The following is a 25917-nucleotide window of genomic DNA, read 5'->3' on the forward strand; positions in this document are numbered from 1 at the left end:
TGTACCTCTGTTTGACCTTGTTTTTCCTCACAGTGATTATTAGTCATTACAGTGTCCAGTCTTAACAAAAATCCTCTTTCCTTTGCTTCCTCGCCTCATTCCCTTGCTCCCTCCCTTCTCTGCGTTCCCCCTCCTCTGTTTTTCCCGCCTTCACAGCAGTAATTATTCCTGAGCTAGAGACCTTTGATCAGCCAGAGCTCAATTCTTTATAGAGCTACTGGTTTTACTATGTGTGTGTTGCTGTTTACTTCACCTTGAAGAGCCCCCCTCTTGCTGCAGCCTGATTTACAACTTCCCAAATCAATTTTTCTGCTCTTTTCATCTTAATAGTCCGAGACTTTCTGACCAGCAACAACACAAACACAAACAAAACAAGCCTGCCTCTATTTCTTCATCCCTGAGTACACCCCTACCTTCATGTGAGATTTAGCTGGGTTTAAATGTAGGGTCTGCACTTACCTCATAGATGTGTGTTACTTGTGGCCCCACGTCGTCCTCTTTGACAGGCTTCTCTTTGGGTTCCCAGCGTGGGAATGGCAGCACCACCTGAGACGGATGAGACACCCTGGAGAGAGGAGAAACAGCTTCGTGACACTGATGCAAATACATGCTGTTGAGGTAAATATAAAATGTACAGACCATTTGAACGTTGACAGCGTTATTGGTCACTGAGGCTCCCAGTTCTTACGTTGCAGAGGGATAGGATCACGTCATGTCTAGTACAGGGAAGTGAATGACTACAGAGACCAATAACTATGTCAACCCAGGGAACCATGGGGTGGTGAGTAGACTTGAATAATCTGAATTTGTCCTTTAACAGCTGTATTGTCATATTGGAGGGCCTGAGTTTGGACACAGTGGCCAGGTTAAAAGGTACACCTGTACAATCTATTGTAATTCAGTACAACTGCTCTGCCACAAATTATACCTTTATAGAAGTTTATAATGTTCCCTTTTTGTTGGCTTTGCTGGAAATGTGTGAACTGAATTAGGTATTTATTTTTGGTAGTCATATCTAAAGCTGATGTTGTACTGGACATAATGGCTATGTTCACACTACAAGCCCTAATGCTCACTTTGGATTTATTACTTAGATCCAATTTATTCAGTTAATATTTGTAAAATGTGGCAAATATAAGATTCCACTCTTAAATGGTTACAATCCTTTACTGATGTCACACCTTGGACCTTTGTTTTTACACATGGCTTAGAAATTGAATATCTTGTTTTGAAGAACGTATGTGTTAGTGACCACAAATGCATTTTATTTGACATTTGCGCCACTTCATCTCCCTCTCCATTTGAGACGCTCCTTTTTCATTACTGACGCTGCAGCTGCCAATTTCTCAAGATTGTTTGGCTCTTTTTATAATCACTGTGCCCTGGTGCTGGATTAAGTGGCCACCCTGAAACTTAGAAAGATCCCCTCCAAAAATTCTTCTACCGTGGATAAATTAAACAATTTGCAGTTTCAGGCAGAAATGTTGAATGACTGAACGCTTATGGAAAACTACAAAACTTGAGGTACACAGACTACATCTTAGAAAACTAATGGGTACCCTCAATGGTATGGTGAAGGCTGAGAAATCTTCTTGTTTCTCTAATCTAATATCTTCTAACATTAAAATCATAAAATTCTGTTTGACATCATAAACAATATTGTCTCTTCCAGCGCCCCTAACTTACCAATCTTGTCTAACACTGACTGCAATAAGTTTCTCAATCATTTCAATGACAAGGTTGCCGACATCAGGGCAAACATCTCACCCTCATCCAGTCCCCTCATTAACCCATCCATCCTAGAAGCCTTGTGTTCTGTGTCTATAGGTGATATTGCAGCCTTGCTATGGAAAGTAAAACCCCCCTCAAGCATTGTAGATATCTTACCTATGTTATTGTTTTAAAAAGTTTTTAACTCCATTGGCCCCTGCATAGTCAATATTCTTAACCACTCTTTTTTTTTATCAGGATGTGTCCCAAAACTTTTTAAGCAGGCTATTGTTCAAGATGTTTAAGAAACCATCCCCGGATTCTTCCCTGCCTGACAATTACTAGCCAATATCCAAACTCTTTCTTTCTAAAATCTTATAAAAGTTGTTGAAAAACAACTCATCCAAACACTGGAGCACCACAGGGTGTTAAATAGTAAATAAATTGTGATAAATTTCAATCTGGTTTCCATATCCGAATCCACAGGCTAAGGCGCCTGGTGGGCATATCTGGGATGGCATGAGAGTGGTTCTCCTCTTATCTTTCAGATAGACCCATGTCAGTCTCTGTAGGGGAATTTCTGTCAGACTTTGCTACTTTGTCATGTGGGGCCCTCAGGGATTGGTTTTGGGGCCCATTTTATTTTCTCTGTATATGTTGCCTCTTGGATAGATAATCAGTGAGTTCAGCAAGATCTCTTATCATCTGTATGCTGATGACATCGAGCTGTATTTTTCATTAAAACCTGATGAGGGCCAAAAACTGTTTGTATTGGAAAACTGTTTCATTGCCATTAGGGGCTGGATGGAAAATAATTTTCTGCAGTTAAATGCAGATAAAACAAAAGTTTTGATTAGTGCCCCTGACAACCTCCAGTCAACAATCAAACAGAACCTTGGTACCCTATCAACTTCATGTCAGTCTAGTCTGCATAATCTTGATGTATTTTTTGGTCATAGGATGAGTTTCGATACTTACATTAAGACACTGACCCGATCTTGCTTTTTTCATCTCAGGAATATAGCCAAACTTGGGTCTGTAGTATCAAAAAACGAAATGGAGATGCTAATACATGCATTTATCTCATCACGCTTAGACTACTGCAATTCTCTTTTAACTAGCCTCAACAAATCCTCGTTATACCATTTACAAACCATCCAAACCTTACTCCTTACCCAATCCATTAAATTGTCACATATTACTCCAGTTCTAGCTTCGTTGCACTGGCTTCCAGTTAAGTTCAGAATCAGTTTCAAAATCCTGTTGCTCACTTTTATAGCCCTACATGGCCAGGCCCCACAATATATAAGTGACCTCTTATTTCCATACATTACTAACCGAGCTCTTAGATCTGCCTCTCTGGGTCACCTAAGTGTTCCCAGAACACAATTCAAGAATCAGGGAGATCAGTCTTTCCAAGGGGCAGCCCCCAAACTTTGGAATAGTCTCCCAGCAAGTTTGAGGTCAGGAATCTGTGACTTATACTACTCTGTAGGGTCTTTTAAAAACCAGTCTTGTTCAGACAGGCATTTGAGCAGCATACAGTTTTAATCCTGTGCTTTTATCTATTCTCACTTTATATTTTATCTGGGTTTTATTTTGACCTATTTGCTTTTATTTTTTGTTTTTGTGAAACACTTTGTGACTGGTGTCTGTGAAGGGTGCTATATAAATAAATTTTGCTTGCTTGCTAATGTTTACACTGTTTACAACTACCCTGACTTACTTTGGTTCATTCTCAAATTTAGAGCTGCGATTTAGAATTCAAAATGCTAAATGGACACAGCTGAGGCAGGACATTTTCATAGTATAAACACAGGAACCTGTATGCCCTTGTCTCGCTCATCCCAGGTCCTCCTCTGTTTATATGTACAGCCGACCACACCCAAACAACGCCATGCAGACTCCAAGCTTTGAAGTGTGTGTGTTTGTGTTTGTATCAGTGGGCATCCATGAACATGTCAAATGCTCACAAGTATCCCATGTGCACATAATTAGGTCGAATGTATTGCTGTTTTCCATTTGTATACAAACATGATCTGCAAATTTAAACATTTTGAAAGGGGCAGTAATATCCTGCAAGCACCGAAAAGTTTTGGCTGAAACCAGATCAAGTGTATCTTTGTGAAACAGACACAGCAACACAGCGATGCTGTCACAGATTCTCGGTAAAGACACCGTGCTCTCACATGCAAAGATGCTTGACTCACCCACGTAAGTCGAGCTGAGCTTTGGCAACGATGGACAGATTCAAACTGACTGGGTTGCTGTCGGAATTATCTCTGTTGGAGCTGTAGAGAGATTCAGAGGCAGTTTAAATAAAGGCATAAAACAAAACACGCATCACACTGACGATGCCATACATTCTGTATCTATTTGCAAACATTTCATGGGAGGCTGTGAAACTAGATGCGTCAAAACAAAAGCTCATACTAAAGCCGTGCTTTTATGTTCAGCTGACTCCAGGAAGAATCTCTCTGACAGCAGGCTTAGCCAGCTTGTAACCATCTGTTTGTAGTGATATGATGTATTGAAATCAATTAAATGAAGAAAACAGTGGACATGTTGTGTAGAGCTCATCTCCTCTCTGAAGTTCCTCGGGCCATCTGCCTACTTCTGTCTCTGTGGTTAGTTTCATCAGACTGGGATCGAGACAGACACAGAACTTATTTACATGGCTCAGACAGACAAGCAGCTCTTTGTGTTTGTGAGTGTGTGCGTGTGTGTATGTGTGAGCTGGTGGGTGTGTCACCTGTGGATCTGTAGCTCAAAGCTGATCTTCGGTCCGGCATCGTCCAGCCTTTGGACAGAAAACCTCAAACCAACGGACAGCTGGTCGTGAGCGTGAAGAAAATGCAAAAAGGAGAGAGAATATAAAAAAAACATGTGACGGGGCAGTTAAAGAGAAATGACAGAGAGGGAAGACAGACAGAAATAAGATGCATCTGTACATCAAAGGCCACAACAGTGTTTAAAGTGACCAGTAATAGACTGTAAAATCCCTGTTAACTAGGCTACATCCTCCTCTGTCGTTTCATGATAGGCAGAAGATCTCGTTTGTGTGTGTGTGCTTGTGCTGACGACAGAAGAGTTCTAAAAACAGCGAAAATCCAGACTACACACACTTAAAAGCTACAGTTAGGTTTCTCATCTCTCCCTGGTTTAAATCCCTGTCCTCCAGGCTAACTCAAAACACGTGGAAGATTTAGTTGATCATCAACTGTATGACCACAGTGTGTGTGCGCGTGCTTGTCACCATGTGACAGTGTGCACATGAGAGTGTGTGCGAGCTCTACTCAACAACAGGTCAAACACATGGTTCAGAGAGGGAAATGACAGCATGCAGACTCCCACTAACGCTTCATGAGGCAGACCTGCGGGGGGGGTGAGGGTGGGGCGCGGGACTACAAAGTCAGGCAGGGAAGATCTAAGGAGACAGACTCCAAATGAGTCGTTTAAAGGGAAGACGTCACTATCAGCTATAACACTGTCATAGCCAGAGGAGGACAAGAGCCCAACAAAACTCTGAAGAGGCCAACTGCGTCTCTTAAAATCTGTATTCTGAGTATCACACCCAAGCTTAAAAGGCGGTGCGTAAACGTTTGTAGATTCACCCTTTAGGGAGACCAGCAGCTGTGGTCAGTATGAATTTATGTTGGTTATAATGCCTGGTTCTCTTTCACAGTGGAGAAAAATCATCACAAACATCCACAGAAACTCTCAAAATACTCAGTGTTGTCAGACTCTCTGCTGTATTTGCATTCCAAATAATTATGATTTGCTACAATATGGCTAAACGCACTGCTTCTGTGTTGGGTTGTTGCCCTCCTTGAAGCTACAAAGCTTTGCCACAAGCAATGTATTCAGCCACATTCTGGCAAGAAATGTTTATTCTTTGGGACAAGGCTGAGCGAGGTGGTTTTATGCTGAAGCAGTGGTTTGAAAAATTTCTAAAGACATAATATTACTTTATGTCAGCCATACAAAGTTATCAGCATTAGAACGAGTAAGAATTCAACTGACCACTGCCACTGTGCTTAGGGGGATTAAGCTACAAACTTCTTAAAGGCCTCAAAGGTGCAGGATTTCCCTAAAAATACTATATATAGACTCATACAGAAGCAATCCCTCTCTATGATCACCTAAGACCCACAAGAAGTGTGGGGTATCCAGTGGTTTCCTTAATTGTTTTCTTTAAGCGGCCCTTTAGTTTTATTTTGCACCGCCGGAAGACATTTAGAGTGTTTGCTGACACGAGAAGGGCTTGAGACTCATATTTGTACACAGTTGTAGATGTTGAATTATGTTTGGTAAAAAAACTGCCTGTACCCCATATGCTGTTATAAGCGCTCCTGCACGTAGAGGCAGATGTTACATTTGACAGTGTTTCAATCAATACTGTGACTCAAATATTGCTTGTAAAAACAACTGATGACTGTTAACAAGAAGAACACAGATACAAGTTACCAACAAATGAAAAAAAAATCTATCTAAATATTTCAAAAGGTTTCAGAGTAATGACATCAAATCAAAAATTGTTACAATTGTCCCTGGTCTCTTGTAATTAACCCTGTGTTTCCAGTTGCAGAGACAAAACGCTCAAATCCTGAAGAAATGCAGATTAAAAAGAGCTGGTACAAAGATGTCAGTTGTGTGGGTACAATACTGGACAAAAAAGCCTAAAGTGAACACTGGCAGAAATACAACATACAACATACATCATAATATGATGTTTCAAATCAGACAAGCCACGAACAAAGTTACACACTCGTGCATTACAAGAGACCAGACATGGACTTCAAATGTGTAAAGGAAAAATGTAATGCCTGCGTGTCTGACTCCAAACCACTTTATTTGAATAAATGTGTGGTTTAGTTTCCATCAGCTTAGCAACTACATGTAATGTGCATATAATTGCACTCATTTAAAAGCAATAACTCATTTTGCACTTTTAAAACATATTTTGCTTGGAATTAATAATTAAAACACTAGAATTCTATCAAACACTTCACTCATTATGATCATATAATCATAGCAGAATTCCAGTGAAAGTCAATACATAATTATTTGAATTATTTGCCCTGACCTTAATGTAATCATTCATTACTGATTGCCACCAAAGCTTTGGCAAAACATGTTGCATTCGGCTTAATGCCACTGAAGATCATTGAGCTAAAATGAAAACAGAAAGGGAAAGAAAAGCAGATGCAGGCAGAGAGGAACGAATACTGAAGCCAAAACCAGCTTTCCTTCAGGCGTGTACCTCCTACACTGACCTGCACAGTGAGGCACTACAGCTGTGTCATGTGGCACAAGGAATGAACTCCAGGGATGACAACTATTCCGTTGCACAATATAACTACAGTCTGTATGGGGTATATGGAAGTATGTTCTGCATAAGCTCACGGATTCCTGAACATCCAATGGGGCAAGAGGAGAGTTAAATATGGGAAACATCTGGACGGCTTGGGAATGAAAACACACACACGCACGCATGCACGCATGCACGCACGCAAGCACGCACGCCTTGTCTCTTTCACATACCTTGTTTTGCTCTCCTCCCCCAACACTGAAACATGACCACATAATTGATTTATCAGAGTGCCGAGTGTCACCACCAGAGCTCAAACACACGTTTGTGCCGGCCTTGACACCTTTATAACAACCTTACAGTCACAGTTATACACACACTTCATCACAGACACACAAACACTAAAGCACATGTGACACTCTTTGTGACACGCATACGTACATCCGCATGGTAGAAATTCATGTAGGAAGAACCACTCTTTATTTTCCAAAGCCTTGACTTCCTCCATGTGTCATCCATCTAAGAGCTAAATGGATTATTATTTCACGCTGCACACACACACTTATGCACACACACATACACACTGAGAGTGAAGCATGGCTGAAGGAGTCAAAGTGTGTGGAATGAGGGTCAAGGTGATGATCAGTAATCATTGGAAACCATCAATCAGTGTGAATTAAACCTGAGGAGAAACGGTCGCAGCTTCTTAGCATGAACGTTTGAAAGGGTTGTTAAAGTTCCTAGGTGTAGGATTTAAGGGGATATATCGGCAGGAATGGAGTATAATTTAATATGTTTGTTTTATTTTGTGTATAATCACCTCAAAATAAGAATTGTTGTGTTTTCGTTACCTTAAAATGAGCTGTTTATATCTACATAGGGAGCGGAGTCCGGATTATTAGGAGCCACAGGGTCCGCCATGCTGCACCACCACGTCTCTACAGTAGCCCAGAATGGAAAAACCAAACACTGGCTCTAGAGTGGGCCCAGTGCCTTTTTTGCATTGGCCACCGTTTTTAGCAGCCCCTCCACAAAGAGCCGAAGAGCATTAAAAAAAAACAGTTTTAAACATTAAACTGTTTTATATGGTGATTTTACTGCTTTAAATCACTGAATCCATTTGTTGTGTAGTGGAAGAGACCTCTGCCAATAATTTGGCTGCTGGTTAAAGACTCCTGTACAATGAACACTGAAGAAATCCTAAAGAGTTCACGCTTTGCACATGGGAGAAGTTTCAGCTGGTTGCAATCTGTAATCCTCACTGCAAGATGCCACTAATTTCTACACACTGCTAATTTAAGTTGAAAAAGTGTGTGTTTGTGCTTTTGTGTGTTAAAACTCACCTCTGTTCCAGCCACCATGGGGTTCCCAAGGTCACACACCACCATTCGGGACTCATTGACCATCTTGTACTCGCAGTTTAGCTGAGACAGGGACTAGAGAGTAGAAGAGAACAGAGGAGAGCAAAGAGTGAGATGATGAGTCAAAAGTCAATAAAAAGACAAATAGGGAGCATGGAGAGTCAAGTGGGGATAAAAAGAACAACGGAGGGATGTGCAGCAGCATCAAAGGGGGAAGGGAGAAAGGGAGTGAAGAGAGAGGGAGGGATGGGGGGGCATGAGAGGAAGAGTGATGAATGCTCTGACAGTAACAACCTCATCAATCAAACAGCCCCATTACACACTCATTAGTGCACACACATGCGTGCAAACACACACACACACACACACACACACACACACACACACACACACACACACACACACACACACACACACACACACACACACACACACACTCAGAGCAGTTGACCCTATCCATTTCCGTGGTCACTAATGCAGCTTGTAAATCATAATAGGGGCTTTTGGGCTGTTGCCAGTAAAGCATGGCCTGCTGATAGCCTCGCCTTAATCACTCCAAACAAACACGCACCGCAAAGACACAATAGGATGTGATGTCATACTGTAACCGCCACCTCAAATAGCTCGCTTCCTCATTTTATATGATCTCTAAGTTGGCACATACCTCACACTAGGCATTGTCTCAGTCCTATATGTCTATTTTCGTTGTTCACCTGGCTGGCTGTAATACTTCTCCCACAAAATGGCCATTTGTATAAACATTGCTCACTCCCTGTTATGCTGATGTGGGGAAAAGTCTTTTGTGCTTTTCTTGCACGCTTTTATTGTGAACGAAGAAACCCAAAACAGAAAATTCTTGATGAGCAGAAGTGAAGGGGGGCTGCATTTAACAACAGCAGAACTATGTCAGAACATCTATTTGCAAACTCTTACACAACTAGTGTAGTATACCAAGTACTATTTATGCAGTCATGTGCTCATTACTTCCCAAACACATGTATTTTTGTTAAAACTAAATATTTAAATGCTTCCATGTATGAGTAAGAGCATATGAACTCCTCTTGTCCATTTCACTGAGCAGAGTTTGACTATAGATAGATAGGACCTGGATTACACTGTACAGCTTGTGTGAGAGTTTGCAAATAGATGTTTTGATATGGTTATGATGTTGTTGACTGTATGACTTCAGTTCATCAAGAATTTTCTCTGTTTTTGGATTCTTCGGTCATTGTGGAGTGATGCAAGAAAAGCAACATTTTCTTCACATATTCAAAATAGAGTGAGGAATTTATGAACAAATGATTATTTATTTGGGTGAAGTATTTCTTCAATATATATATATATATATATATATATATATATATATATATATATATATATATATATATATATATATATATATATATATATATATATATATATATATATATAAACTAATTTCAGACAAATGTAAATGCGTTAGTTTACCTCCACCCTACGCTCTACTCCAATATAGTCAGCCTCTGGTGGTATCAGCGTGTGGAGCTCTGTCTCATAAGCTCCCTCTCCTTGGTTCACCGCAGTGATGGTCAACATGACCAGATTGTCATCTCCAATCATCAACTCTGAGCGGTCCCTGAGTGTGTTTTATTGAAAAAAAAGAGAGAGAGAGAACAGTACACAGAGAAAATAAGTCTCTTAAGTCATGTAGAGGACATAGAAAATAAAGCACAGTGCTATAGTTACATAAAAGAATATCTAACTCTAATTGTGTGCTTTTTGTAAAATTCAGTTTATAATTTTTAAGACTTTTTTGAGTGTGCAATCTGCTCTGCTTCATGGAATGCAATACCCCTGACCCCATCTATAATGTGTGTGTGTGTGTGTGTGTGTGTGTGTGTGTGTGTGTGTGTGTGTGTGTGTGTCAGTCAGTAGAGGGTGACAGGATGTTTATATAACGCTGCCATGGAGATATCGCACAGCTGGAAACACTACAGAGAGTAGGCTAATTCACATACACATATGCACCCAAACACCCTTATACACACACCACATGGTAAATGGAACTATAATGTGAGCAACTTCAGTGTAAACTTTGCTCATTGTGTGAGGGATAACAGACATACTCTCCTTGGTTCAGCTGTGTGTGCGTTTGTGTCTCTGTGAAGTGTTGAGTGTTAAAAGGTTAAGGTCAGAAGGGCGTGGCTGTGTCAGTCTTACATGCTGCCAGAGAGCTGGAGGTCAGGAATACAAATATTGTCATCACCGCAGTCCAGGAGAATGTAGGCCTGAGAGGAGGAGGGTCACAGAGAGGAGGCTTGTGATGAGGAAATTTTAAAGGTACACTGGACATCATCATGAAGCCAAAAATAGAGATAAACCCAAGTGGGACACACCAGGATGCAGGTGCTGTAGACATGCAGAAACATTCTTGTATGCTATATTTCTGCTATCCAGGTCATGGGCAGGGGCATTTTAGTTTAGGTCTGCATCCAGCTTCAGGTTAAGGTTGGGTATATTAACTTTAAAATAGAAGGTTTTTGCCAAATAGTTCAAAATCTCATTCACAACAAACACTCAAATACTGCTTTATTTTTTAGCATGCCTATTCATTCTGTTTAAACCCCATATTTCTGCACAGCTGCAGATAAAGATTAGGCTACACACATATTTTTAGTATTCTGCAATTTGTAGTGTTAGATTCCAGTGGGGGCTGTGTAATAGTGATGCACAGATTAATCTGCAGGTCAGGCAGATTTGGGTGAGCTTTAAACATTACAGGTTTGGGCAGGTGGGTCAAAAAGTGACAAAGAAGCATTCATGATAAGTTACTGAAACATTGTTTGCAATAGTCCACCTTCCACCTTCTCTTCCCTCCCTTCCTCGCTATCACATTCTCTCTCATACTCATACACATGCTGAGGCACTCATTCTTTTTCTCTATCCTGACTTTTGTGCTAGTATTGTCACTATATGTGCATAAAGTTGGCAGTTTTCTAGTATGGCAAGTGCAGATATTAAAAACCTTGACCTATGCATCACTACTACTGCAGGATTATTTCTGTTATGTTCATGTAGTCCAAACATTTACAGTAACATCAAAGTGTTGCAAAGTCAAAATTCTATAAAAAAAAAGTAGATTTAATTATTTTAAAGAAAAACCTTACTAAGGTAATATGAGGAATCACTTTACTCAAACTGAAGATTTTGTTTAAGTATTATAGGGTGATGATGTCTTAAAAAAATGATGACAGACGTTCAAAGCTTCCTTTGAAAACCCTCAGTAGAAGGTCTGAATGAAAAAAACTGATGTTCATTATAATCTAATATCATGATAAGAATTGTGATCTTTCTTTGCCTCTCTCTATGGTTACTTTACTCTTCGTATTTATTTTAACATTTTTGGCAAAAGGACAAGCACGAAATGTGTTTCACATATTTTTCATCAGTCAGGCTGTTTGACAAATAAATACTTATAAGTTGTTCCAGAGCTCAGATTTTGGTGTGCAGGTTGCCCTATGTTCAGTTTTTCTTTTCATTTTTTACTCTTTTGCATTGCTTACACATCAGCAGTTTCATTTGGAAAAAAGATCTGATCTGTCCTGTGAAAAGTTATGCTTGATTTTAAAAGTTAAAGCAGATGATTTTTTAAGTATAAGGGAAGCATTTTTCATCAAAGTGACTGAAATATAACATCAGGTTGGATTTCAGTCTAAATTTGGCAGTATGTGCTCAGAGCTGGGCTTAGTTTAGTCCAGTTAAGTCAGTTTTATTTATATTAGCGCAATGTTACAAATCACAATCTTGCCTCAAGGGGCTTTAAAATCTATCCAGCATATGACACCTTCTATTCTTAGAGCCTTGAGTGAGGTAAGAAAAAAAACTACCGAAAGGAAACTCTTCCACAGGGAAAAGGGGAATAAAGAGCATCGGAGGAGGGATCCCTCTTCCAGGATGAAAAAACAGTTAATATAACAGATGTCATATGATGTCTGTCATATAAGAGATGAAACAGAAACAGCAAATCACAATAGGGAAAAACACAATGTAAAATATAATGCTTATACTGTGCACAGTATATATATTCTTACATGCTCTTGAAGGAAGGTACTGCTGTAATGGTTGAGGACAGGTGGGAGGTTTTGGCCATGGGTGTGTGGAGCCAAGCTGTAGTTGAGAGCCAGTGAGATTGGGGTCAATTTGTCCCTAAAGTCTTCCTCCTCCTAAGAGAGTAAACAGAAAGAGGTGAGAAATATGTCAGCTTTTTTTTTTGTTAAAATAGTAAAATGAACAGTTTGGCAACTGATTCCTCTGTGAGATCCACAACATTATGCAAAGTTCATAAATGTGTGTTTGTGTGATTTGCTCACTCTCAAATAAATGGTGTAGCGCAGACATGCACGTGGGCGGTTGTGCCCCAATTTTAGGAGCCCTGTGCGCTGAGGCTGCTGAGTGTCCAGGAATAAAACTCTCTTAACTCCACCTCTGGTGCCTTTCAACCAGTCCAGCTGTAGCTCTGCTCTCAGGTCTGGACAGAAGGTAATGATGCAGATGGATGAAGAAGTGAGAGGAAAGCATGAGTGTAGTGAAAACGAGAGCGATCTGACCATTCAGACACTCCTTAACTGTTGCATACACATAGTCCAATCCCTCTCTATGTGCACATATGAACATGACTTTCCATTTGTAGGTGTTTTACTCTACAGAGCATCATTAGACAGTGGAAACAATGTGCTTTACACCTCCATATTCTGTGTCTGTCTACCCTATTCTTGTCTCCCTCCTCCCTCCTGTCTTTGTTCTCCACTCTGAACCGTGCAGCAGAGCAGCACTTTCACAGCAGGAAGCTCTAATGAGATGTGCTCTGAGGGTGACTGTGACTGCTGTCCCACCCTCGGTAGTTTTCCCCTCCCTCCCTTTTTTCCTATTTCATTACACTGTGCACAGCTGCTTACCTACAGAACTTGGGATCCCCACTCCGCTCACTGCTGCACACACATCCACCTTCAGACTGGAGGAAGAGAATATTGGGACGATAGATAAGAGAGAAAGAAGATTGTGACATCTGTTTGCATATTGTGCATGATCAATACATCGACCTTCCCATGCACACTGACAAAGTGTACAAAATGCACAATTGCCATCATTTAAGGTACAATTCTTAATGGGACCTCTAATCCTGAAAAATGTACCCACTCATGATACCGATAAATCATACTGGATACTACACCTGCAGACGCCTTGTTGATTTTTAAATGGGGGGAGGCAGGGGGCGGGTGGGGCAGATTCCCCTGTCTAATGTCTAACTTGTATTATGACTATGATTCAGTGCCATTTAACTGGAGTTGTACCTTTTATGATTTCAAGTGACAGAATTCCAAGTATTTAATTTTCTATGTCCTCAGTTCAGATTTAAGGGGGTATGCTTGCTCAAAAGATGCTCTGTCTCTCGGAACATTAGAGGAGACATACTGGTTTTGAACAGATCATGGGAAGAATTACCCTATGAATGAACTATCTGTTCTTGATTAAAAGCTCTTTCTCTGACTCTCTTATTTCTCCATCTCTTGTCTCTCTCCTGTGCATGCATCTGACTCGAGTTACAATTCTTCTCAGAAAGCACATCTTTGAAAGGCTGAGAAGCATCACACATGCAATTTGTCTGTTAGTTTCCTGAGCACTAAACCAGTGATACAACTGTTGAACTAGAAATGCTTCATCTAAATTTAATTTTCAATAATATTTTTAAGTCTGGGTCCGGATAGGGTCGCGCCTGGGCTCAGACCTAAGGACTGGAGAGGGACAGCAGGGTAACAAGGGTGACATATTTTTGTCATTTTGCTAAGAAAAGGAATGGTGTCCCCCTGACCATTGCCAGAGAAAACAGTTTACCATTCAAGCTTCAGGGTGTAAAATGTTGCTAATTATTTAAAATGTATGCAGTGCATTCTGAATGTGGTTTGTATGAATGTTTTGGTGTTTGGTCATATTTGTATATGTAATCAGCCTGAGTTGTGTGGTGAATACATACAATAAACTAGGTGCTCTTCACTGCCGCAATTTATTTGGAAGATATACACTAAACTCCAACAATATTTTGTGTTTTTTTTGCAGACATTTCAACCAAACTCCTTCTTATTTGTATGTGTGACACAATTGTAAAAAAATGAACAAAGTAAACTGCCTATAAGCAAGACATTAAGTCCTTCCTGTGCCCCAGGGCCAGTGGGAAATACCGCTGACAGCCCCGTGAGCCCCTCAATTAGACACAGAGACATGGGAGACTGGGAAACATTTCTGCATTTCCTCTATTTAAGTGTGCATGAATGTATGTGTAAGAATGTGTGTGTGTTATCACCTCTTTAATCAAGAACAGGAAAGTGACTCCCACACAGGGAGCTCCGCACTATTAATATGCACTAATCTGAGGAAGTTTATAGACGTAACGCTCCTGATTCTGAGGACCAAGCAATATGAGGTATGAGGCAAATGACTTCATGTGATTATTGTTTGTTTGGTTTCAGTCCACAAACCCCCAAATCCAACAAGCAGATGTTGTGGATGTTGGTGTGTTTGTTAATAATTAGGTTCCTATTAGATGACACAATAATGATGAGCTAGTTGTTCTGCGTTCCTGATGTGTGGGATGCAGATGTGAGTTTACGTGTGTGTGATAAAATACAGGGATCTACTTAAAAAGTTGCTCTCCTAAGTAATTTTGACCTCTCCAGGTGGTTTCATGTCTGTTTAATATGTGTTGCATGTAAGCATGTGTGTGTTTCGTGTTTTTGGGTGGGTGTACTCAAGTGTGACTCTAAGTACTGTGTGTCAAACTTAAGTGTTTGCAGCACGGAAATGACCCCAATTTTACTGACAACAGCTCTTGTGCCTGGTTAGTCATTACTGAATGTAATTTTCCCCAAAATGCATCTTTGCTCCACCGCCAGCCCTGCCTGCAAACATGCACACATAAATCCCTTCCCTAAATACGCTGGGTCCGCTTAATGAATAAGAACGTTAAATTCAAGCCTGGTCATTAAGTAGCTGCCCCTCCTTTTCCAACACTCTTTCATCCATCCACCAGCTCGTGCCTCTGTGCCTTATGTGTCACCACTGCATTCAAATCACAGCGGTAAGCATCTAATATTGTAAAAAAAATAATGTCCCTGCGATTTTTGAAAAAACCCAGAGGGTTGTTTTTTGACCAGCAGAAACAAGCTGTGAACACAAAATTAACATATTATTACTTCGTACATTGATGTGGAAAATGTTAAAAAACCTATTGACACATCCAACAGATGAGGAGCAACAGCATCATTGTTGTTGGGAATTAAGGCCACCTGAATGTAAGTCTAATATTCACATCCATTTCTTTATGCCAAAAAACACACCAAGCAGTGATTAAGTGCTGCTCCCACAATAATTACATTTTTCTGAGGCCAGAGGGCATGCTCAGGTGTGTCAGACAAGAGTAAAGTTTTTGTAACATACCATAGGTCAACATGTCAGAAGAGTCACAGGATTATGTTTACTGACCGGCTGTGGGTATTCTCTGGCCATAATTTGCTTCCAAAAGTTAAACTATCCTTGACTTCAGTTCTGCCACAGTTCACTGAATTTGGAGCTGCCTACGCAGCTTTCCATAGACATTGCATGACAGCTCTCTGCAGGCCACATTTTGCCTCTGCTTGGTGTGTTTTCGGCATTACCTGCAAAATGCTCCACTATGTTCACCTGCTAGACACTAACTTTGTCAGTTTGCAGGTGTTAGGCAAGTGCAGTGACAGATTTTAGAGATTATTATTATTTGCTAACAGCTGCCTCCTGTAGCCAAAAATAACCATGATAGTTGTGAGAGGAAAACAAAACAGAACCAGCTAGAAAACCAAACAAATTTGCTGAAACTCACTATAAAGCTATTAAGAATCAAATGATAATTCACTATCACCAACCCATGTACAAGTAGTCATGGGATCCATTGTTAATATAAAAGTATTGATTATTGCTACTTTGCTACATATGTTAATTTGTATCAGAATATTGTCTTAAATATTGGCAAGACATATAAATACATACAGATATGACTGAATAATATTTAAGATCATGCTGCACATATTAACCATGGAGAAAAGTAATTTCTGGCTACCATCTCTGTTTGAATTAGCAAAAAGAAGCGTAACTTCACTGTCTAAAATAAAGGACTAAAATGCCCCAAAAGTATTTTAAAAAATCAGCAGTGGACAGAAGATTTTTTGACACTATAGACTGTGAGAATAATGCAATTGGCCAATGTCACACATTGGTTTGTGAAATTCTAGTTTTGAAGTCTCAAGTTTGGAATTTTGACTCTCGCCATCTTGTTTTTTTTTTTGGAGCCAGAAGTGACCAAATTTGGATGAGGTGGTGGAGCTATGTAGAAGCGAGGGCGGATCGGACTCATAGACTGTATTAACGCCTCACAGACATCCTGTCACTCAAAGTGGCTGTAGTCTTAATTATGCATGACTTTAAGCCTTATTAACATTTGAACAGGTGAGTTATACAAAAATTAACCCCTCTGTGGGGATTGACTAACTTCTGGAGCCAGTTTTAAGTGGCCATTTGAGTAGCTGCAGTTCTTGGCACCTCAGTGTTGACCTAATTTTTTAGGTTGCTTATGGTTTCATACAGATGGTTAGAAGGGTCTGTGAGGACTCTGGAAATACCCTCAGAACGGTGGTCAGTGTTGCTAAATGACCCTCTGGGTTTTCAAAAATTGCTGGGTAATTATTTTTCCAAAAATCTGATGTTTAACCCTGTGACTCTAAGCTAACGGCAATACATAAGCGGCTCAAACTGGAGCTAACCTCCCATCATGCGTCTCTCCAGCTCACCACAGGAAAAGCACTAAAATGTTCAAAAATCTTCACCACTCCAAAAAACAAGAGCCTCAGACAAGCTGCTGTTTGAGTCTCTGCATGTGTGTGTCGGTGTATGTGTCCTTTGTCCTATCTGATTCCATACCTCTGACCATAACTTTATGGCGGTTTATTTAAATAAGCTGAGTTGTGTTTTGACAGAATTCCGCAGTTTAGTGCTTTCTGTCAATCCGACCCAAACCCTGTTCCCTTTTCACTCACTGCCAACACTCACACACCACAACGCACACACACAGACAACACGATGGCAACTAGCCGAGCGCACTTCTCCCATCCAAGTACTCCGACAGCGGTTCCTGCTCCAATAAGTTAGGACCAACAATAGACTGTGGAGAAGCAGCAGGAGCCTTCAGACCCGTTCCCCTCGACTAAAATCACCCCCAGACGGTTCAAAGCCTGCCTGCTACCCACAGGAACAATAACACAATCAAAATAGAATTATGCCGTTTCAAATTAATAGCAGAGTCTAATAAATCTGCGTTTCCAGGTTATATGAGAATGCTTTTACAGTGTGCTTCTAAATTATTGCATTAGACACACAGACAAACAGACCTTGGCTGATGGCAGATGTCTAGAGCACAGGGGTGAAATATTTGTCACATCTGTCAGTGTGTGTGTGATTTGTGAATGTGTATACTTTATACTGCATACCATTTTATGATACAGTATAAGCATTGAGATTTGTGGTACAGCTCTGGGGCTCAGTGCAGCAGTGGGCCTCATTAGTCTCGTAGTTCTTTAGGACTTTAATACCTTTTGCTTTAATCCACCTGGCTAACACACGCATGCACGCACGCACACACACACACACACAGACTCACACACAGTCTCTCTTCAATAACTACAAATGAATTTTAACTGAGTTTCTGAGTGTTGATACTTTAAAAGTTTTTTAATATATTAAAAAACTATATAATATATTTAAAATTTGAATTTGAGTGTGGCATCAATGGTATCTACTATCCCACATGGAGTGCCAAACGGAAGTATGGGATATTCTACACACAGCTGGAAAATATTACAGCACAATATGGACTGTGGTGAGGAGGTTGAGGAACATTATAGAAAATAAACAGACAAACAAAAACACATCTGGTATAAATCCTCTGGAAAAACATTTTGCTCATTTAGTCATCTATTGTTTAGTTAGTCAGCATTTGGTTAATGTTTTGAATACTTATATTGAATATTTAAATTATATGAATATTTATTTCTCTACATTAAGTTTTTATTTGTTGACATTAGTACATCTTTTTTTTTTTTTAAATTACATTTATTTAAAGGGACATTTCACTCTGAAACAACCTCCATATTTTTCAAGTTACCTCTACTGCTATTTAGCAATCTAGATTCACGGGTGTAGTTTGGTAGAGACAAAATAGTTCCAAAATGAAACTGTTTACAACAAGGTCTGTGGATTATCTTGAGAAACCAGGTCATGATTTCTAGAAAGAGACATTGCTGTTGAGTTTTTCCAATATACTGTTTTGGCACTTTGAACACCATAAGCCGAGGGCCATCTAGTTCCATTATATTCGAGAGAAGTCAGACGTCTTTATGGCCAATACTGCCAACACTTGGCGACTCACACCAAAACAATCTAGACTGATAATTAGCACTACAGGTAAAGGGAAAAATATATATTTTTGATGTTGGGGTGAACTGTCACTTTAATAGTATAGTATGGATTTGGGAAAAGAGACTATGTAAGCATGTTCCTCCTACCAGGTAACCATGATATCTGTCTCAGGCAGGTGACACTGTCGGTCATCGGGGTTCAGGATTCTGGGAGTCAAGATCATTGCAGCTTCCACAGACACCACAGCTCGAGACCTACACACAAACACACACACACATATACTGTAACACAGTATGACATGAGTAACTTGAAAGTCTTTCCACACTCACTGCACAGTGTCAGGTTATTTCATAAATGACCCACTTATTGTACAGTCTTATTTATTTCTGGCGCACTGCTCTTTGCATTATGTATATAGTTTATTCTGTCATTATGTGCACTATGTGCATTGTCTTGTTTTTCTTACCTGTTTGTTGTTGTTGAGCGGAGCACTGTTACGAACAGAATTTCCCTTGGGATGAATAAAGTATTCTGATTCTGATTCTGATTAGTGACTTCCAGGAAAAGAACAAACGTAATAAACAAGTTTCTACTTTGGAAAGCAAAACAAGACACCTTGTACATTCTTACCTGTAGACTGACACCTCCCCTGCACCAAACGCCCCCACGATCAGATCTGCAGAGAGAGAGAGAGAGAGAGAGAGAGAGAGAGAGAGAGAGAGAGAGAGAGAGAGAGAGAGAGAGATGGAGAATAGAAAGCTTCAAAGAAAGCCACAGATGGGACTGATTTCAGGGTCTCCAGCAATCCTCATCACATACAGACCACTCACGTTTAACGCACGCACGCACGCACGCACGCACGCACGCACGCACGCACGCACGCACGCACACACACACACACACACACACACACACACACACACACACACACACACACACACACACACACACACACACACAGATACTGCTTTGACATGCTGATATCACCATACTTTTAATTTCACAAATGACCCAGCTCAGACTAAATTCATAAACACAACATGTGTTAATGTTTGTGAATTCAGTGTGAATGTGTGTGTGTTCATATGTGTTTATGTGTGCTGTGAGACAGGGACCCAATACTGCATTGCAGCGCCATTAGAAAGTTCACATCGCTCCAATCACAGTTTCGCTAGGCAACAACATTTCCCAATAGCTCCTAATTGTAAGCAGCAACAGATCTCATCTATATGTGATTTTTATTTGTTTTCATGGGTTTTGTGACGAACACACACTTTTAATTGGCTCTCATGAGTTTAAAATAGAGCCTGGTATTTAATGGCTGCGGTAAGGGGACACATACCAATGAAAGCCGCGCGCACACACACACACACACACACACACACACACACACACACACACTCATACAAGTGCTGATTAAAACAATGTGAAACTGAAGAGAGGCACTTAATGGATACAAGCCACTTCTGCCATATGCAGCAAAACTAAGCTGTGTGATCCTGAGAAAGACAGAATAAACTTGTGCTACTCTGTGAGAGGCGACTGGGGATGCAGCTAATGATTGTTTTCATTATAAATTACTCTGCCATTATTTTTTATGATTGATTAATTTTTTGGCCAATAGAATGATAGAAAAATGGCAAAGAAGGCCACAAAAATGATCAAAATGAATTTATCCTGTTAATAATTACATAAAACTGTAAAAAAAAAAAACACCAAAAAAACTTACATCTGAGAAGCAACTAACAAGCAGTGCTAAATGCTGTAGTAACCTGCTGCAGGCGGTACTGGACTAAGCTGGTGGAAGTGTAATCTTGTACTCTTTGCTTGTCATTTGCTGCGTCTTTCCTCTCTTGCATATTTAAGAAGAACAGGACTAATTGAATCTGAGAGAGGCACATCTGTTTCTGCCTTTGGCTGCAGTCACTGAGTCCCCCTGAAACCACAACATTAAACATTTAGGCCCTGTCCCCCTTCCCCTGGGGTATGCTGTGTTGCTATGTGAGTGTGTGGCTCTGTGTGTATGTACTGTATCGAAAAGCCTGCAACGGGAAAGGACCTCAAGATGTCGGTTTTGTGGGGCAGTTGGAGAGGTACGGAAAAGGGGGAAAAAAGCGCAGGACGAGGAGGGGGGGGGGGTGACAGAAATAAAAGGGAGGGTAGAGGATAGTGCACTTGGCCTTTAAACCGCAATCTGTGAAAGTCATCATAGGAAGGTGTGTTTTCAGCAGATGGAGAGAGACAGGGAGGGACCATCTCACTCCCAGCCCAAATTCCTCTGTCCATCCTGCTGTTGGAGTTGTGTAACCTGGAAATCCATCTCCTCTCCAGCCATAGCTGTGTGTTTTTGATACCGTGGTTGTCTGCACCCCTTATCCGCACTCTTTTGTTTGCTCTCAAAACCACTGCATGAAATGAGACTGATTTGTGGACAGCGCACCTTTGGGGTTAAGTGTGTGTGAGAGTGTGAGTGCGCGCATGGCTGCACAGAGGGCTAAATCAAATAATGGCCCACTTTCCTTTTCATGTCAATCCCATTTCCTTACACACAGGAAAGCTTGCCTGCCACTGTTGATTTGAGGTTAGTGTGTGTGCGCATATAGAGACACATTGCACCATATCCACATACAAATGGGCTGACACACTGGTGCATACACTCTCACACATATACACTCGACTCATTAATGGCAGCTCTAGGTGCAGGTATAGTCTGTAACTGAGCTGGTTAAACTGACCGTGTTCATCCTGGGCTGTAAAAACACAACCTCCATCCAGAGTTTAGACAGACTGTCAAGTTGTCACTGGCTGCCTGCCCTGACTGCCTGTTTGGCTGCAGGGGACTGGCCTCCATGATGAAATGCCAAAGGTCAATAGCACTCAGTGGAAAAAGAAGCGGTTTCAAGAGAGAAACTGAGGATTTCTTAATTTTTGATGCATGTGTGGGATGTTAATGCAACTTTGTAACTTGCCAGCTATTGTGCATATTTTCAGCTCTACATTCCTGTATGGAGAAGCATGTCTTTCACATTGCAGGCAGGGGGAATTGGCTGTTCCAAATTGTTGAGGAAACAAGAAATTTCCCAAATTTTGCACAAGAAAGGGAGAGGTAAAAATTTGGTCTACTTTTTATGATTTTAAACTGACCTTTTTGAACTGCAGTTTTTTGGGGATGCACCCAAAGTGGTTGTAGGGCTGCACCCAAATCAGAATAATATCAGTTAAATCGGATTTGGGTGTTCAAAACAAACCTTTCATATATTGTTTCCTATTTTTAATATGTGAGTTTCTTTTTTGCTCTCTTGTTTTGTATTTTGATTTTTTCATTATGTGTTGTGCAAACAGTTTAGCACTTTTAACTACGTGGCTCGGTTAGTTCCTTCAGTCCCCTTTATTATGTTTTTATTCTTGTATGTTGCATATAGCCCTTGCTTTGTGACCTATGTCTGTAAAAAGCATTAAATAGATTTTACTTTCTTGCTTTAAGGTGACAGCAACATTTACGCAGTTATGTAAAGAAGCCATGTTAGTCTTCCGAGCTAATGTGAGTTTACTATGCTAACAATGGTATGGGAAAACGCCATTTTTTTTCCGACACTAGATATCAAACAAAAACCAGAGACAGCATCATATTAAGTTGCGGTGAGCTGTAAATTCACCACTTTTACGCAGAAGGTAGAAGATAATGTTATTCTAGATCTTGACCAGGCAAAGCCTCTCTCCCTCTCGGCAGCTTCCACCGTCTCACTCAGACTCACCCTGGCTCTGGGTCCATAGTTGCCTGTACCGGAGAGTAGTGTGAAAGTGAGGAGCCCTACATGGTTGAACACACTAATAAGTCGCATTGGATTTAAGCGTCAGTTAAATGAATGTAATATAATGACAACAAGTACATAGAAAATGAGCTGAAAATAAAGATGGTCAGTAAATATACAAGTAATCATGGAGCCCAGTAATAAACTTTACACCTACTTACCAACCTAATGACCCACCTAATGACCCCTTGCCATCAAAAACATCCAAATCATCGACCCCAACATGTCTCCGGTCTGTAACTCTCTCAGCAAGGCAGTGTGATTGACGGGTAAAACATTGTCAGTTTTTGACCTTTGACCCCCTCGGCTGAACCTGAAATGCAGCCTGAGGCATTCTGACCCCCTTCTCACACACACACACACACACACACACACACACACACACACACACACACACACACACACACACACACACACACACACAGCTGACCCTAACCTTAACCAAAGTTGTCTGTATTTTAATGAAGCTTAATTTTGTGCAGTAGACTTAAATTGTGGGTGTCATATTCGTTCTTGTTCTGCCATCTTTGTCATTTTCTGTCTTTTCCACCTCTCATTTCCTACTGCTATCAAATAAAAACACAAATACATGACATAATCTTTTAGAAACAATCCATTAAAGCTAAAAGTGGAGCTTAATCATCATCCTTTCTTCCCTCTCTGTTCCTGCAATGACGTTCACCATTGATGAGAGCATATGGTGGTTTTAGCAGGCCTCCCAGACGCCTGTGCAGTCCTCTCATAATACTGATCAAACATCCCTGGCTCCTTTGAACAGTGTGACTTTACTACCCTGCTAACGACACTCCATGTGCATGCCTGTTTCACTTCCGCCAGCCAGCTCTCTAATGACAGATGACACAAGCGCTGCACGTTTGTGTGTGTGTGCATGTTTATACGGTGTATGTGTGTTGGCTGAAAGCTGTGCCACCCATGAGTTTCTGCTCCGCTTCCTCCTCCAAGTTTCAACCTGTAACCCCCTATGTGTGTATTTACTGTTCAATGTTTTTAATTCAGGATTTGCAGTGGGTCTGCACAGGGTCTGTAGCTTTGACCTGAAGCCTGGCACTCGCTCAACACACACTCTCTAGCCGCCAGTGAAACTGATCACAAGCCACACATGTGAACTTGTGTGTTCTCCTGTGTGTGTATTTCCCTTGATATCCTGTTTGTGGAACGAAGAAATCTGTTATTACAGCAGAATGAAAAGGAACAAGGGGGAAAGAGAGTGGGGGCAAAGAAAAGAAAAGGTAAAACTAAACAAATTCTCCTTTCAGGGTAATCTGTGGAAGCCAAAGTAATTCTGAGAGCACAGTGGCTCTAAATTAGGGAGAAAATTAGGTAGTAAAACCGTGGTTTTACAGACCTGCTTTGTTTCAAATGGACTTTTTTTCAGTACTAAAAAGTCTTGTATATAAACAGCTTCACGCTCGTATAAAAAAATCCTCTTCTTTTCAGGTCCTTTATGAGTGTAGCGAGGTATCTAATGGGTTTTGTAAGTCATAAGGTGGAGGTGTCTGGTAAAGTAAGTAGGTGGCACATAAAGTATTGAGTTCCCTGCATGTAATTTGATTGAATGCTGCATTGTCTGCGCACAGTTTTAGAGATACGGGCCAAAACTTGAATGTCTGGCAGACTGAACATGCGGATAATATATTATTATGCTTCTGTCTTTCTCTCGATCTTGTGTTTTCTCCCCTTCTTGAGTACTGTAAATCCCTAAAGAATGGATGTGGCAGAAGTTCACTGGCACTTATCCCTATACCCCCATCTTCTGACTGATGACTTTACCAGAGAAGAGGAGGAAAGCAATACACAAAAACATGGGGTGGTAGTGGAGGAGTGCATGGGGAGGGGGGGCATGAAATGTGGAGGTCAAGAATGAAGAGGAGGGAGGCTGTAATGAGAGGAGCTGGAAGGAAAGTGGAAAAGTGAAGGAATGCAGGTCTTAGAAAGAATTTTGATTAGAACATGGAGAGTTGAGTAGAAGAGGATCGACCTGTTAAGTGTGAGTATTTACCAGGATACTGATTGTTGTCCAGGTCTTGGCCTCCTCTCAGAGTGAATCCATAACCAGGCAGGCTGCCACTGGGGGTCCCAGCTGCTCTCAGCTCCTGGCTCAGTGTCAGACCTTGCGTTGCAACATCTCTGTTACCATTAAAGATCAATACTCTGCCTCCACGTTCCTCGCCTCCAAAGGGACAGCCCACCGCCACGTCTAAGGGATGACACACACACACACACACACACACACACACACACACACGTACGTGCATGGTTTAGACATCAGCAGGGTTAAGGCACCTCTGAGACAGAAGCAGGGGAACACATACAGGTAGAAGGAAAGAGAGAAGGAAAAGAGCTTGACCCTCCTTTACCTGCAATGAGGGACCATGTCATCATGGTTACCTTTTTATTAATATCCATTTGTTTTCGTCATCTTTTATTCTTGTCTCACCTCCATCTTCCTTTTTCTGTCTGTGCACTGTTTACATCATTGCTCTAATTCTTGGTACCTAGAGTAGTGCTTTGCATGGGAAACAAGTTAAATAGCACCCTGTAGAGAATAGGAAGTTACGTCACACTATGTGAGACGCCTGCGCCAGTACGGTGTCTGTTACTTCTATTACCAAAGCGTATGCACTGATTGCACCCAGTCGAAGTGAGTATGTGAGTGGAGGTAGTGCCTTGGGCAGCTATGTGAAATGTTGTTTATCATGCTTAGTTTGTCCAAATACCATTGCCTGGCCACCTAGCAGGCATAGATACAGCATGATGAAAAAAGATGATGTTTTTTTGTATGAAGCATTGAACACAGTGTGATGTCAACTTCACATTCTCTATAGTAAGTGAAAAATGGTAAGAGGGTACACTAGGTGGTTGGTTCAGCAAAAAATATTTTTGGGTGTTAAAGGATCAGCATTCCATTTCTGGAAATTTGCTTTTTTGCTTTCTTACCAAGAATTAGTTAAGAAGTAGAAGAAGAAGTTGTAAACAGCAGTTGATTAGATTAGCTTTGTTCAAAGATTGGAAACAGGGAAAGCTAGCCAATGTTGCCAAAGGAAAAAAAGTGCTCATCAACACCTCTTAAACTCGCTAATTAACACCTAATACCTTAATTGTTTGATACACACACAGAAATGTATGACGAGAAAAGTGTTTACAGCTAAGCTAAGGGCCCTGACACAACAAACCGATGGTCGGCAGTTGGTCAGTATCTGGCTGTCGGTGAGCGTCTGTCTTCCTA

At 40.8% G+C, this 25917-nt stretch overlaps 1 protein-coding gene across 1 annotated transcript in view; it reads right to left on the reverse strand.

The window, feature by feature from the left end:
* Positions 1–25917, reverse strand: part of itga8 (integrin, alpha 8) — a 51754-nt gene that overhangs the window by 8382 nt on the left and 17455 nt on the right. The window contains exons 13-24 of the mRNA XM_042490489.2: positions 24691–24888; positions 19489–19534; positions 19005–19112; positions 13317–13372; positions 12732–12889; positions 12453–12584; positions 10582–10649; positions 9850–9997; positions 8365–8457; positions 4463–4542; positions 3921–4001; positions 460–565 (exon numbers count right to left, since the gene is read on the reverse strand). Of these exons, the coding sequence (XP_042346423.2) occupies positions 460–565; positions 3921–4001; positions 4463–4542; positions 8365–8457; positions 9850–9997; positions 10582–10649; positions 12453–12584; positions 12732–12889; positions 13317–13372; positions 19005–19112; positions 19489–19534; positions 24691–24888 (1274 nt within the window). The remainder of the gene's footprint in view (positions 1–459; positions 566–3920; positions 4002–4462; positions 4543–8364; positions 8458–9849; positions 9998–10581; positions 10650–12452; positions 12585–12731; positions 12890–13316; positions 13373–19004; positions 19113–19488; positions 19535–24690; positions 24889–25917) is intronic.

Source organism: Plectropomus leopardus, chromosome 11, assembly GCF_026936395.1.
Source record: "Plectropomus leopardus strain MGB_pleo_1.0 chromosome 11, ASM2693639v1, whole genome shotgun sequence".
In the NCBI taxonomy this organism is placed as follows: Eukaryota; Metazoa; Chordata; class Actinopteri; order Perciformes; family Serranidae; genus Plectropomus; species Plectropomus leopardus.